At 39.6% G+C, this 14,374-nt stretch overlaps 1 protein-coding gene across 1 annotated transcript in view; it reads right to left on the bottom strand.

Moving 5' to 3' along the window:
- The window catches only part of LOC307267365 (calcium-activated potassium channel subunit alpha-1a-like), a gene marked incomplete at both ends in the record, with an annotated part of 84,559 nt that overhangs the window by 13,120 nt on the left and 57,065 nt on the right, over positions 1-14,374 (bottom strand). The window contains 2 exon segments of the mRNA XM_080049679.1: positions 10,700-10,793; positions 13,937-13,969. Of these exon segments, the coding sequence (XP_079905805.1) occupies positions 10,700-10,793; positions 13,937-13,969 (127 nt within the window).

Raw genomic sequence — 14,374 nt, 5'->3', positions numbered from 1 at the left:
ATCGTCCATAACTCTTGCTGTACTCTTCATCATCTGCCTCTGTTTGAGTCGGAAATTAAAGTTCTAATAAGAGTGAAAGCATTTAGTGGTTTTACACCTCCGCTAAATATTTAATCAGAAGCCGAATGTTTCACCACTCACTCAGTGGAGCCACTGTCACTTCAGTTTGTCCTTGTGGAGATGACTGGTGAGGCAGAGCTCTGCCAGGATAGCTATCACTCACTGTCAGCTATGAAGGCCTGTCACTATCCTGCACTGCCAATTGCCTCAGCGATTCTGTAGCAGACATGACATGTATGTCACGGCGTGGTTCAAAGTGACCCGACGCGTTGTGACATCCCACAATTAGATATGTCTTATGACCCATCAAGGATCCTTTGGAAATGGTGTTAATTTCAACGTCATTGCTAAGTTATAGACAGGATGCATAAGTTTGCCGTTACATCTAGAAACAGGAGATAGTTCTTCTTCCACAGATGATTGCTTTCTTCTTTTGGGCCTTTCATTAAGTGCAGGTCCTGCAATTATTTTTATCCACCATACTTCTTCTTACTTCTAATTTATTCTGCCACATTTTCTAGCCATATCGCTCTATCTCCTCCCACACGTTACACTAAGAAATGCAAAAATGTCATACCCAAAGGGTATGCTATTATTAACTTTTTTGAATTTCCACAAGGTGGCTCTGTTATTAAACCCCGACTGAAAAGTTTGAGAGGCCACGCCCCTCACACCGTAACTCAGATTGACTTGAAATTCCTCACAAAAGGTACACTTGAAGGTGCTCGACAAAAAACCCTCCGGGACCATATAATCAGCCTGGAAATATTTTCCGTTAATTAGCATAAACTGAAACACAGGTATATAACCACAGCTCTCTCAAATTGTACTGTATCGACACAAAATTTCTCACAAAGCCTCGGGGGAATAAGATACACATGTCCCTTAAACATAACTAGTTGTTTACTCAAAGGCGGGGCTTAGTAGCTAATTGACCATAGGTTCTATCATCATAAAACTTGCTGGATATGTGCAGAAGACGTGTGGTAGAATGTCCGCCAAGGCTTTTCGAGCTAAACCCATAGGGGGCACCACAAATGCGAAAAACATAGCTCAAAAATGCAATGTTGCCGATGAGGGGCTGGCCGTTGGCGCCGGAGGGCCTGCACTTTTAAAATCTTTGTGGGATTTTCTAGGTTCATTATACAGTGCAGAGGCGTTTGGCATATATCTCATTTTTGTAAGCCCATTTCCAAACATTCAAAATGATCAGCAGCATAATTCAACACTTATGATGACACGTTTGGCGAGACTTCACACGTCACAACCCCAAAAGATAAAGCAAGGTGTCTTCTAGAGAAACGCAATGACAGCTGAGAGAGACATAAAGTAGAAGCTAAACATGCATATGAAAATGTTTCTTTTTCGGCATCACTGCACTAGCTTACTCACACTATGCTGAAGCAGTAAAGACAGGCAAAGTCTTTTAAAATCCTCCCCATCATGCAAACTGACAAAGGCTTGCTCTTCAAAACCCACAGCCAATCTGTTGATCATTACTTATTTACAGAGGCCTTGAGGCCGCAGGTCCTGTAAAAACACATTTGATATAGTATACACCAAGATGATTTTTTCTCCGCTTGTTGCAATGAAGTATCCCTTAGGCTACCACAGCGAATCCCTCTTCAGCTTGTAGGCAGCAGAGAAGCTAGATGAAACAACACATCCACCTGTATTGCAGAGTGCATTAGCATGACAAGTAGATGGATTGGTTAGGTGGGCAGATATTTAGCTGATGGCTATAGCATTGAAAAAGCCTGGTTTTGTGACCCATGGGTCTGGAGATCCCCCGGAGCATTTCAACTTTGACACCACTTTGAACCAAATCAAACAATAAAACAAGGGCAAACGCCCACCTGAAAAAACAGAGGCCACAGATCAAAGGAAAACACTAAATTATGTACATAAACAGTCCTTTTAGATCTAATACCGAGGCATCCATAGTACTACAAGGCTGATCTCTATTGTATCACATTGTATTAAACAATACAGAAATTTGTGAATTTAATTTCTAAATGTCAAATGAATACTGTAGCAGCCATATTAGTAATGGGAACATAAAGTCATCTGTCAGTTTTAATTCAATTTCATCATGTACATTTCCACTTTGTATACGTCAGCCTGCAAGACTTCCCTGTTGCCTTGCTTCCTTACAACATGGCACTTAATGACAATGACTGTTACTATTATCATCCTCGTAATGGCCTGTTGTTGAATAACAGTGTTATCGCCAGTCAAGATCAATGAGAGCTGATTTAATTTCACGAGACAAGATAAAAGCAAGGTAGCATTTGAATTCGCCTTTCATTGTGATGATACATATCATCTGTGGCCTTACGTGCTGAAAACTGCTCAGAGGGCTCCCACAATAGTTGAATAGCCTTGGGCTATCTATCCTTTAAAGCCTCTCTGACTGGCTGCTGCTGTCATTAGTGCCAGGCCTGTTTAAGCACTGTAGTATGTGTGTCACTTGAAACCTCTTGGCATAAAGCCTTCACTTACAGGAGAATGCTAAAAATTGTAGATGTTTTCCATAAATGATACTGTTAAGCCCTACCACTACTGGATTTTTGAGATTGATGATACCCATAAAGGTATTTGAGTGTTTCAAAAATAACATGGGAACAGGTATTTGTTTTAATATATGCACACAAGAAATGGTTTGATATAGATCCTTGATGCAGACCTGCACTATTGTTGTAGTAAAAATAGATCAAATGACTGTCTAATGTGAGAGGGATGAAGCCACAAGAGAATTCTCCACTCAGTCTGTAATTCCCCCTATAATGCTTGAATGTTCTTATAGCATCTTTCAGTTTATTGTTTTGGTTTAACAGCATACATATTGTCAGCAAGAGACTGTCTGATAATTTGACTGAATGCAACCTGTGCACTACAATAAATCAGACAGGCAAAGTAAGCAAGTGGGTGGTAAACATATCAGTGATTCTTGAGAAGCAGGAGAAAAGACCGTCTTCCAATATTAACTGCTGTTATGTTTAAAAGTAAAAATATTTAAAACATTTAATTTTATCATTATGTCAAATATATGACACTTGTTATCTTCTCATGACCTCCAAAACAGTGTGTCCACAGAGATGGGTTCAATCATTCATATGTAATAAAACCTATTTAAAATGAACTTTAATGATTACAAATAGCCTTTTTCATCAAAAGCAACACTGAATAATCTCTCATATCAATAAAAACAGTTTTTCTACAACACATCCATGTTTTATAAGGTGTCTAAGTGGTGGGACACTTTTTGTAACCAATATCAGACAATCCATTAAAATGTAATAAAATCAGGCAAAATAAGGGACAGCTGTCACTAAGAAGGACCTCTTCTGTCACATTCTACCTCGGCAGAGTACATTAGAGTCAGACAGGCTCTGATAAGTGTTGTAGTTTAAGAATATTTTACATTCCAAATCTTGAAAGTCCTGTTTCACAACCATGACATGTCAACACCGACTTACAATTTCTGAAGAGGTTATTTGAAATGTTTCGATAATTTTATTTGCCTGAAGCAGTAGGGGAGAACGGGGTAAGTAGGCACACTTTTTACTCTACTGAGAATTGCTCATCACCTAAACATCTTTCGATAGTCATTCCTACATTACATTGAAGCTTAAAGTGTTGGCTTGAAATGTGTACCCCTCACTTTTTCTATCTTATTGTAATAAAGAAGAAATTAATCATCAGACACCCTTACACATTGTGACAATCAACCCCATCAAGGGGTCGGTTGTCATACACTATGGGGTTGTTTGTCACGATGTTATCTTAATGGGAATAATCTTGAAATGAAGGAAAGAAAGTAGAACTAAATTTGAAAATGCAATTGCATTGTCAAGTTGACAAATAGGCCTATATAACTTAATGTAGCCTTGGCAGCTTGTCTAGTTTGGGATGCACTGGGTTGTTTTGATTGTTGCCCTTTTTTCCTTTGCATGCTAGCTGCCTTTTCCTGCTCTATTCTTTCCTTCTGTGGGGTGTCAGTGAGGATACAGCTTGACAATTTATTTCGTTATTGGGTTCCTTTTCTGGCTGTAGCCTTTGGATAACTTGTGACAACCAACCCCCGAAAAAATGTGACGACCAACCCCAACTTGAATGTTTTGCTAGCATCAAGGCCAACAACCATCTGACAACTAATTAGCTTGCTAACCACAATCTAAACTATAGTTTACCCTTCACACTTTTTATGGGTAACAAGTGTTTTGTTATAAACCCATTCTGTAAAAGCCTAGAAGAAAAATACTGAGGAGCAAAATATTTTCAATTTGACATGAAAAATAAAAACAGTCCTCTCACCTCAAATTCAGCAGTCTAACTCCAAGGAAGACTATGTAGGTGATCTCTGATCCCAATTCTGGATATTTACATACCAACATTTCACAGACAGCACCTTCTGGTTCCGAGATATAATGATTGTGACAACCAACCCGTGTGACAAATTACCCCGTTCTCCCCTACATACTAGCACCTATCATCAAAAGAAAAAACAAATAGCTACTAGATAAACTCAATTTGTTTTGTTTAAAGCTCCCATATTATACACTTTTCGGTACTATTATACACCATATTATATGGTCTTAGTGGTCCCTAATACGTTTTTATTTAATTGTTTGCTGAAAAAAACTTTCAGATAATTTATTGTACTATGCTGATGTTCAGCTAATCTCACAATGGCCTATTTTTTAAAAAGAGCTGCAGCTCCCCTCGTAAATATACAATCTTTGAGCTCCCCCCGCCCCCTGTCCGGAAGCGAAGCCAGATACGCCTCGCCCTCTGTCTGTCAGGGCCGTGGAACAATAAGAAAGAGGGGTGTGGGCTGCACAGTGGAAGCTTCTGGCTTTCCAGTTTTTGAGGTCAGAAACGAGGAGAATTCTGACTGGAGTATATTGGGGGGGAGGGGTGGGGGTTTCAGAAAGGGGGAGAGTGAGAAAAGGAGAGATTGTTATTTTTTAAATATTTTGGCAGTCTCTAGGCACACCGTGGACCCATGGATATGTTAGAACACATTTAAAAAGTGCATTTAGCATAATATGTGACCTTTAAAAACGTTAAATATGTCAACACCGTCAGATGTCAACTTCATCAGATTTCCTGTCTGACGGTGGTGACAGGCCAATGATGGAGTTGACATTCAATGTGAAGGCATCATATTTGGGTGGTTTTCAAGTTATTATAATTATATTAAATATAGAAATAGGGTTGAGTTTTTCTAATACTGTATTTATGGAAACTCTCACAATCTTCTTTTGTCATGGATGATTCTTAAAAAGTACAGGATGAAATACAAAATGAAGCGATTTGGTGTGAGTCTGTTAGAGCAAGTCTGATTGAAAGACTGTAATGTGAATCTTGAATTAGCGCTCAACCAATAACATGCTGTTATAAAATCACTGTTATTGATTATTGATGGATAAAATGACTACATCTGGGTTTTTGTCACCACCGTCAGATATGTCAAATCCATAAGATATACTTGTCAACTCCGTCAGATATACTTTTCAACTCTGTCAGATACAGTCATATGAAAAAGTTTGGGAACCCCTCTCAGCCGGCATTATAATTGACTCTGCTTTCACAAAAAAAATATAAAAGTGGTATGTCTTTAATTTACCAGGAACAGTTAAGTACTGGGATGTTTTCCAAACAAAGATTTTTTGAAAAGCAGTATTTGGTTGTATGAAATAAAATAAAATGTGAAACACTGGCTGTGCAAAAATATGGGTACCCTTGTGGTTTTGTTGATTTTAATGCCTGTAACAGCATGTAAAACTGATGACTTTAAACACAAAGTTGGTTGGATTATGTTGTTAAGCCTTGAACCTCATATAATTGTCTGTTTAATCATGAGAACATTTATTTTAGGTGCCTAAATGCAAGTTGCACTTCTCTTTGACTCTCTGCTGAAGTGAGACAGAATGGGATCATCAAAACAGCTCCCAAAAGATCTGAAAAACAAAGATTGTTCATTGTCATGGTTTAGGGGAAGGCTACAAGAAGCTTTCCCAAAGGTTTCAATTGTCAATTTCGACTGTAGGGAACGTTGTCAGGAAATGGAAGGACACAGGCATAGTGGCAGTTAAACCCAGGCATGGCAGACCAAGAAAAAAAAAGGAGCGGCATAGGTGGAGGATTGTGAGAATGGTTGCACACAACCCACAGATCACCTCCAAAGGCCTGCAAGAACATCTGGTTGCAGATGGTGCATCTGTACATCGTTCAACAATTCAGCGCAATTTGCACCAAAACATCTGCTTTTTATAAAGACCAAATAACTTAATTTTTGTCTCATCAGTCCAAAGCATTTTCTTCCAATATGAAGCTGGCTTGTCTAAATGAGCTTTTGCATACTCCATGCAACTGTATCTGTGGCGTGGGCGCAGAAAGGGCTTCCTTCTCATCACCCGGCCATACAGATGTTTTGGTGCAAATTGCACTGAATTGTAGAACCATGTACAGATACACAATCTGCAGCCAGATGTTCTTGCAGGTCTTTGGAGGTGATCTTTGGGTTGTGTGCAACCATTCTCACAATCCGCCGCATATGCCGCTCTTGTACTTTTCTTGGTCTGCTAGACCTGGGTTTAACTGCAACTGTGCCTGTGTCCTTCCATTCCCTGACAACGTTCCTTACAGTAGAAATTGACAATTGAAACCTTTGGGAAAGCTTCTTGTAGCCTTCCCCTAAACCATGACAATTAATAATCTTTGTTTTTAAGATCTTTTGGGAGCTGTTTTGATGATCCCATTCTGTCTCACTTCAGCAGAGAGTCAAAGAGAAGTGCAACTTGCATTTAGGCACCTAAAATACATTTTCTCATGATTAAACAGACAATTCTATGAGGTTCAAGGCTTAACAACATAATCCAACCAACTTTGTGTTTAAAATCATCAGTTTTACATGCTGTTACAGGCATTAAAATCAACAAAACCACAAGGGTTCCCATATTTTTGCACAGCCAGTTTTTCACATTTTATTTTATTTCATACAACCAAATACAGCTTTTCAAAAAATCTTTGTTTGGAAAACATCCCAGTACTTAGCTGTTCCTGGTAAATTAAAGACATACCACTTTTATATTTTTTTTGTGAAAGCAGAGTCAATTATAATGCCGGCTGAGAGGGGTTCCCAAACTTTTTCATATGATTGTATGTGTCAACTCCGTCAGATTTATAACATTTTGATAATATTGCATGATATTTCATAGTTGTTGAGGAATGGTTGGTCATATGTGAAAATCTAACCAGTAACCTAACATGAGAATGTGTTTTAAAATTTGAAACACATCTTGATTGCTGTTAATTTTAAAGTAAAACGTCTATTACACAGTTCACCTGAAGAACATAGAGGAAAATCGATATTAAAATATTTTTGTGGCCTCTGCCAGTCTTGGTGAATATTTGTGATCACTATCTCATGAGTCTAGCATAAATTGAGGGAAAATTAATTTGTGTTTTTGGTGTCTGACTGTGTTGACACAAAATAAGGAATGGCAAGGTAAAAAGCCCATTTTGATAAAAAGGACAAAAGCTGGGAGGTTGTGTCAAAGCTTAGCTCAGTAGCTTAGTCAGGGTTTTTCCTACATTCAAAAAATTTTGGCGCCCGCCAAAGGAATTTTAGCGCCCGCCAAAGGAAAATCCTCAGCGCCAAAGTGTTTTTTTTATATTTTTATATAGATAAATAAATAAAAATCTACTTAAAACGGCTCAAAATGTGTTTCCATTTCCGCGCCATTCCAGTCATATTACTTGCAATCTCAGTTGTAAAAAAAGAAATCAGGTCGGGGATAATCGTTATTAAACTATCATTGTTCCGCTCGCCGGGGCATGCAGGCTTATAAATGCAGCAAACCCTTTCAGCCGTGAGCTCCGCTCGGCCCCTCCCTCACCTGATAGTTTCGCTAACGGCTAGTCCAGAGAGTAGCTACGAGGGAGATGTTGCGCATTGCCGGGTGGTTTGAAAAACTTCTAGATGACGAGAATAAAGGTAAAACTAATTGTGTTGTCTGAAAACACTTCAGACTCACAACAAACTAAAATAATGTGCAAGATTTGTCACGCGCGGACACGCGAGTAACATGACATACGCGACCGAGAGACAGAGAGAGAGAAAGAAAAGTGATATACAACCTGATCTGCACCTCTAAACATCCCGACCAATTTGTTTATTCACTTTAAGTCGAGTCATAGTGGTCTATGACCAAGCAATCAATGAATAAAAACACAGGAAGTTTAAAGCTCCTTAACTCCTGCCACCACAACTGTCAACACTACAATGCAACTGCCTATCCAGCCAGCTCCATGACATAAATAAATCATGCCCTTACATTTAATGCTAGCAAAAGACGTGCCCTATCAACACCATTTACAACTGGTTATTTTTATTTTTAGATATTTTTATTAAATTATTAAAAATATGTTTCACTTATTTAGCCTATTTCTATTCTCCCTGTTTTCAGTTCAATTAGGCCTTTGTTTAAAGTCCAAAGTCATGGTGTTTTTAGAAAAAAACTTGTTTACCTTGTTAAAAGTAAAATAAATGCATAATGTTCTTAAATCAATGATTAACTGTCTTTAATAATCGTGATAACACAATGTGATTACTCAAAATAATCATGATTATGATTTTTTCATAATTGAGCAGCCCTACCTTCTTCCATGGTTTTTAGATCAATTAGAAACAATTAAAGTATTAAACAGTTAGGCCTAGTCATTATTAGTATTTTGACTTCATATCTACAGGTTGTTTATTGTGATTTCATAAGCGTCAGTGAGCTCCATGGTAACGCAGTGATTGACAGGCTGACTGAAATGCTCTTGAGCTGGACAGAAACTCCCCTCTCCCAACCCAACACCCCTCTTAAAATACACAAACCGTTTGCCTTTACTGTCGCGACCCCAAAAAAAGTCGGTCGCGTACTGACCCCCCAAAGGCCCATTCTGAGCCAGGAAAAACCCTGTTAGTATATGTTAGATACAAACATGTAATTTAATTTGCCTAAACATAGAGTTTGTATTTTTTCAACATTGCACCCTGTTTTGTCCCACTTCTCAAGAATCACTGATACACCCCTCATCACCAATGAAAACCAGGTTCCAGTTCCAGACCGGTTCTAGTGCCAGTTTGCTGTTGGTTCAATTTGCGAACCTATTAAAAACCTGTTTGCTTTTCCACTGGCAAGAGAACAACGTCATTACTTCACCGCTCTCCTGGCTAACACTCACGCTAACTTTAAGCACAACAACAACAACAACAACAACCGTGAATACATCTTATTATTACTTAAGTGTTGCTCCTGGCAATTTTAAGAGACTACCTAATAAACTCAGTGCCGCATTTAGCAGCTTAAGAGCCAGATATTTCCCTCCAGAGCTGGTGGACACCAACAACCGAGTTTCAAGTGAATATTGGATTAACAGTTTAGGAATAAACCTGTCACTGCTCTCTGGAGATTAAAGCTGGGGTATATGATTTGGGGAGAAAATAGCAGTTGGGATAGAGATTCGAATCCAAATACCTCATCCGCTCCACTTGTTCTCTTTGGTCGCTCCCCTATGGTCCCTCCCTGAACAAAGTCGTCCCAAAGTGAATGGACAGTCCCAACAGCCAATAAGAACGGAGAACCGGAGCCTCGCTCATGCCTCATGTTTCCTCTCATAATCATAAATTACCTTTAACAGCATGCGAAACCATCAGTGCAAAGAAAGACGTTTTTATATAGTTTTTATTACTGCTTTTGGTCTGGTCACACACCCAGTCCGATTTTCGGTTCGCTCGTGCAGGCTCTATGTTCACATATCCGTATTGGTCGCAGATTTCAGTGTGGTGCAGCAACGCGATTTGAGAAGCCTATCCCTCCAGGTGAGGGAAGGGGAGCGGGAGCCTTGTTTGAGACAGTTATTTGTCGTCATAATGACTGATAATGGGGCGGAACCATCAAAGAAAAAAAAGTAAACGCAATGAAGAAAAGCTAAAAGGGAGAGTGGTAGACAGGCGGGAGGGCGTTGCCAAGCAACGTATACACAATTTCACAGGAGCGAACTAGACTGCAGTGTTTACTCCTAAATGAATGAGCGGTAGCCTACTAAAACCAAGTTTACTTTGCCTCACCATCATCAGATGACCATTATTCATCTGAAATAGTCATTATTTACAAAAACATACATAAACACATTACCTCATCGTGATCCATACTAACTGCCGTCTCTCGTTCATTCGCTTTCTGTGAGGACACGTAATCATTCAGCTCCGTGAAAGAGAGTAGTTAGGTGACACTGCTGCATCAACTCATTGCAATCAGGTGTGTGTAGCACTTACTGGCATTAGTTGATGCTGTGTCACTAACCACTCTCACGGAGCCGAAAAGAGTCCAGTGCACTCACACTTTCAACACATGGACATGCAATATATTTCTTCCTGATAATTTGAATCTCGCATGCCCAGCACGAGCTAGAAAACAGCTTCACGACAGCTGGCGTCGTAAAAATACTACCGCTTTTGTCCAAAGGGGCCGCCAATGGACATAGTTACTCGTAGTGGCTTTAAATATTAAGAAAAATATGTGTAGTAAGTAACTCAACACAGTAAGATAGATCACAAATGTCATCATTGCTGTCCTACCTCATTATCTTGGGTGAGGAGTTTGGAGAATTTCTCATGCCACCGTTACGTTGCTTTTTTTTGGGCGATAACGCCGACTGTTGGTCCTCTTCAACTGCAACAAAAAGGCAACGGTGTAAGGGAGCAGATCATCAGAACATTCGCAAAAAAAAAATAAAAAGAATACATTCAGAGACAGCAAAAGAACAACACAGCACAATTGGAGGTCAGTGAATTCAAAGAGACAGAGAGAATGGGTGAACAAGATGGAGTGGACAGGACACTTTGACTAGAGTCCAATGTTTGCGTGATAACAACGGGATACATTAGCACATCATTCGCATGATTGTGTATGAAGATGCAAACATGCAATAGTAGTGCCATCATCAACCATCATGCCAATCGCTCATATCTACTCACCACGCTCTAATACAGACAATTATTGTAGTCCACATGTCAACTATTTTATAATTCAGATAATTATACACATACATCAAAGGGTTTTAGGATACCTAGGCCTATATTTTTTTCATCCATTGTTAGTACAAGTTCCTTCAGACCTACACTATGATAGCTTCTATTTCAGCTATGCTTATCACTCGCATTCTCGTTTAATTAAGGTAATAACCTATACACATCAAGCATCCAACATTGTAAATAAGGCTACTTTTGTGCCAATACAGCATTCAGTCTGGATTGCTGGTCTTTCTTCATCTTGGGAGTGACGCCCTTGGCTTATATAATTAGCTTGGTCCTCGTGCCAGAGTGATTTATGTACAGCTGAGATGCCCCTTGGACATTGTCTTCATCACTTCACCAAACTGCACGGAGCTCTTCATAGGGAACGAATTACAAGTTCTACCCTCGGGTAAATTCATCAGGCAAATATTTTCACAAGCTAATATCGCAGTTGGAGAAAAACAACTCGACTCCGTGGAAGTCGCAGTTAAATAAACATGCGCAGCAAGAAATGTGTTTTTTCGCTAATTGCACTTTAACAGCCATTGTTAATAGTGGGAAAAGCTTGTTACATGTCATGGAAAACACACTTGAGTATCTTTTAATGATGGCTCAAGCTTTTGTAAACAAAGCAACAAAAAGACCTTTTATCAGAATGAATAAAGTCTGAAAGACCATGCTCCTCTGTAGAGGAACGCAGGATTTCAAACGATGCTTGTGACACCAGAGTGGAAAATGTTGAGGTTGGTGGGGGGCTTCCAGTGGAGAGGGATGCTCCAACACACTGGCCCTTCACATTTTGCTCGGCCTGTTCAATATTTAATGTTTCACAGCTGACAGCTGCACACACTGGGTCATTAGGAAGGAATGCTACACATGCAACCACTCCAGGCTGGCAAGCACATGCTTTAGTTGTGTTGTTGTTGGGTATAAGCCTGCCAAACACGCCAAGAGGAGGGGGAAGGTGGCCCTTACAGTGCCTGTGACTGAGTGTGGCCTTATTGGAGTGACTGGGGTGGTATCTGTATTTCCCAGGAAGGCTACGTGCCCGCTGGAGTCGCCTTGCCTCTTCTGCCGCCCCTGGTAGCTTCCCCACCTTCCCCAGGTTCCCGGAGCCCCTGAAACTGAGTTTAGTGGAGGGCTCAGCTGGGGCCAGCAGGCTTCCCTTGCGGTTGTTTACCAGCGGGACCGACGCGGTGGCATCTCCACTACGGGGCCCCCTACAGACTTCGTTGGCCGAGTTGTGGTTCAGTTTAGCTGACTTGTTTTGATAAGTTGACGGCTGGATTAAGGGAACGTTGTTTACTGCTAAATAAAGAGGAGTCAAAATCAGGATCTCTTTCATGCAATTTATCAGATTTATTTTGCTTTCCTATATGTTTCATCTCAATCTCATCCATCTCAATACAATAGAGGTGATTACAATTGACTTTTTGATTCTCTCAACAATAACCAACAACATGTAAAAATAGCCAGTAGAAAGTCCTCCTGAAGAAATAGTCAATATGAAAAAATTGTTCACAGCATGCTGCATTTAGCACAGCAATACCAATTCAGTTCACCTCCATTGTGTTGGCTGGAGGCAGAAATCTTAGAGACTGATATTTTAAAACATCGGCTAATAAAACTGGAACAATCTGCATGTCTAGATACCACAATGGGTACTAAATTAGTAAAATGCTGGCTTTGTGATTTGCGTGAACTAACCCTTAAAGTCTCCACAATAACCACAAGATAGGAGTTGATTTAAACCGACTACAATAAGACCTGCAGTGTGCACGTTAATAAAACATCTTGTGACTCTTATCATAATTAAAGCACAATCACTTCTGTTTGGGGGTAATTCTTTCTGGCACAAGAATGCTAATAGCTGAATAATTAAAAAAACTCATTTTTATTGAACACCACTTACCCACTTGACATAGCCACCACTGAAATGTTGGATTTGACATTCACTTTGATATTTATAATAATTAATTAATAAGTATGCTTTCAGGTGTTCCAGCGATTGTTATGCCATAAGAACAAGGAGGTGACCGTGTGAATTACCAGCCACTAGCTACTGTGTGCAATTTACGCCTGATGAGGGAGAAATGAGTCCACTTGGCTATTTGAAACGTGAAAGTGTACAGATCCACTGGTGCTATACTGTAGTGGAGGCAAAACTGGTAAATATAACGTCATGAAATAGACAAAAAGAGGCATTGGAAAAATGTTCCCCTTGCTTCATAAAAAATTGCCGGCAGCTAACACTGGAGAATAGAGATGATTATTTCAATAGTCAGCTGTCTAGCAGATTATCCACCCTGCTCAAGAACTGCACTGTTCATCTGCCCCATGTCAAACACACACAGCTCTTCTCCAGGACAACACATTGTGGCATATTTCCAGACTATCACAGTTCCTGGTAAAGTGGAGGGCCATCATTGTTTAAATGGTTGGTCGAGAAAATATTAAATTTATAAAAAAAATAATCTCCGTTTGAATTTGTTGCACACGTTTACTTTCAATGTGTAGTATTTTCAGATGCACACACCCTTGTAATTCATCCCCACGCACAGTGAAGCAGTAGCACCATCTACTGCTGAGCTGTAACCGATACCCAACACACACCACTCAGAAACAATTTCCCAATGCTTTGCATATAAAATATAATGATGGATGATGATAAGACGGGACAGAGCAATGAGCAACAGACAGTGAAATACAGCAGGTTAGAGACAGTTCAAGTGGTGAATGCACAAGTGGAAGGGTTCGAAACAAATGACAAAAACAGAAAGAATGGAAATCAAAACTTACTTGATTTGATATATCCATTATAGATATTTTTAGCTGAGAAAAATGCAGAGACAGATGAGAGGTTACAGGGGAGAACAGGCTGCAATGAAAGCAAATTATAAATGACAACTGGGAACTGAAGGCTGAGAGATTTCTCTAGAAGGCACTTAGGGCGAAACAAAAGAGTGGTGCCTTGAAGACAACATATGGAAAAAACAATGAGAAAATAAAACACAGGTCAGTTAGGAATATGATTTTCAGCTATGTGGTCAGCAAGCTCAAACACTGGATTGTTGTTGGTGTTTGTAGGTTTGTCACCTAAATACCAAAAGAGGCCTACATGTCGAGGTTAATATGCTCATGTTTAGTGCTGCATTAAATGATTAATCTGCCAATTATTTTCTTCATTAATTAATTTATAGTTGATCCATAAAATGTCAAAATAGCAGAAAGAAATCC

The sequence above is a fragment of the Ammodytes marinus genome (genome assembly GCF_949987685.1).
Source record: "Ammodytes marinus genome assembly, chromosome: 20".
Taxonomy (NCBI): domain Eukaryota; kingdom Metazoa; phylum Chordata; class Actinopteri; order Uranoscopiformes; family Ammodytidae; genus Ammodytes; species Ammodytes marinus.
Note: the sequence above shows the minus strand (reverse complement) of the source record. Positions and strands in the feature narration are given on the sequence as shown.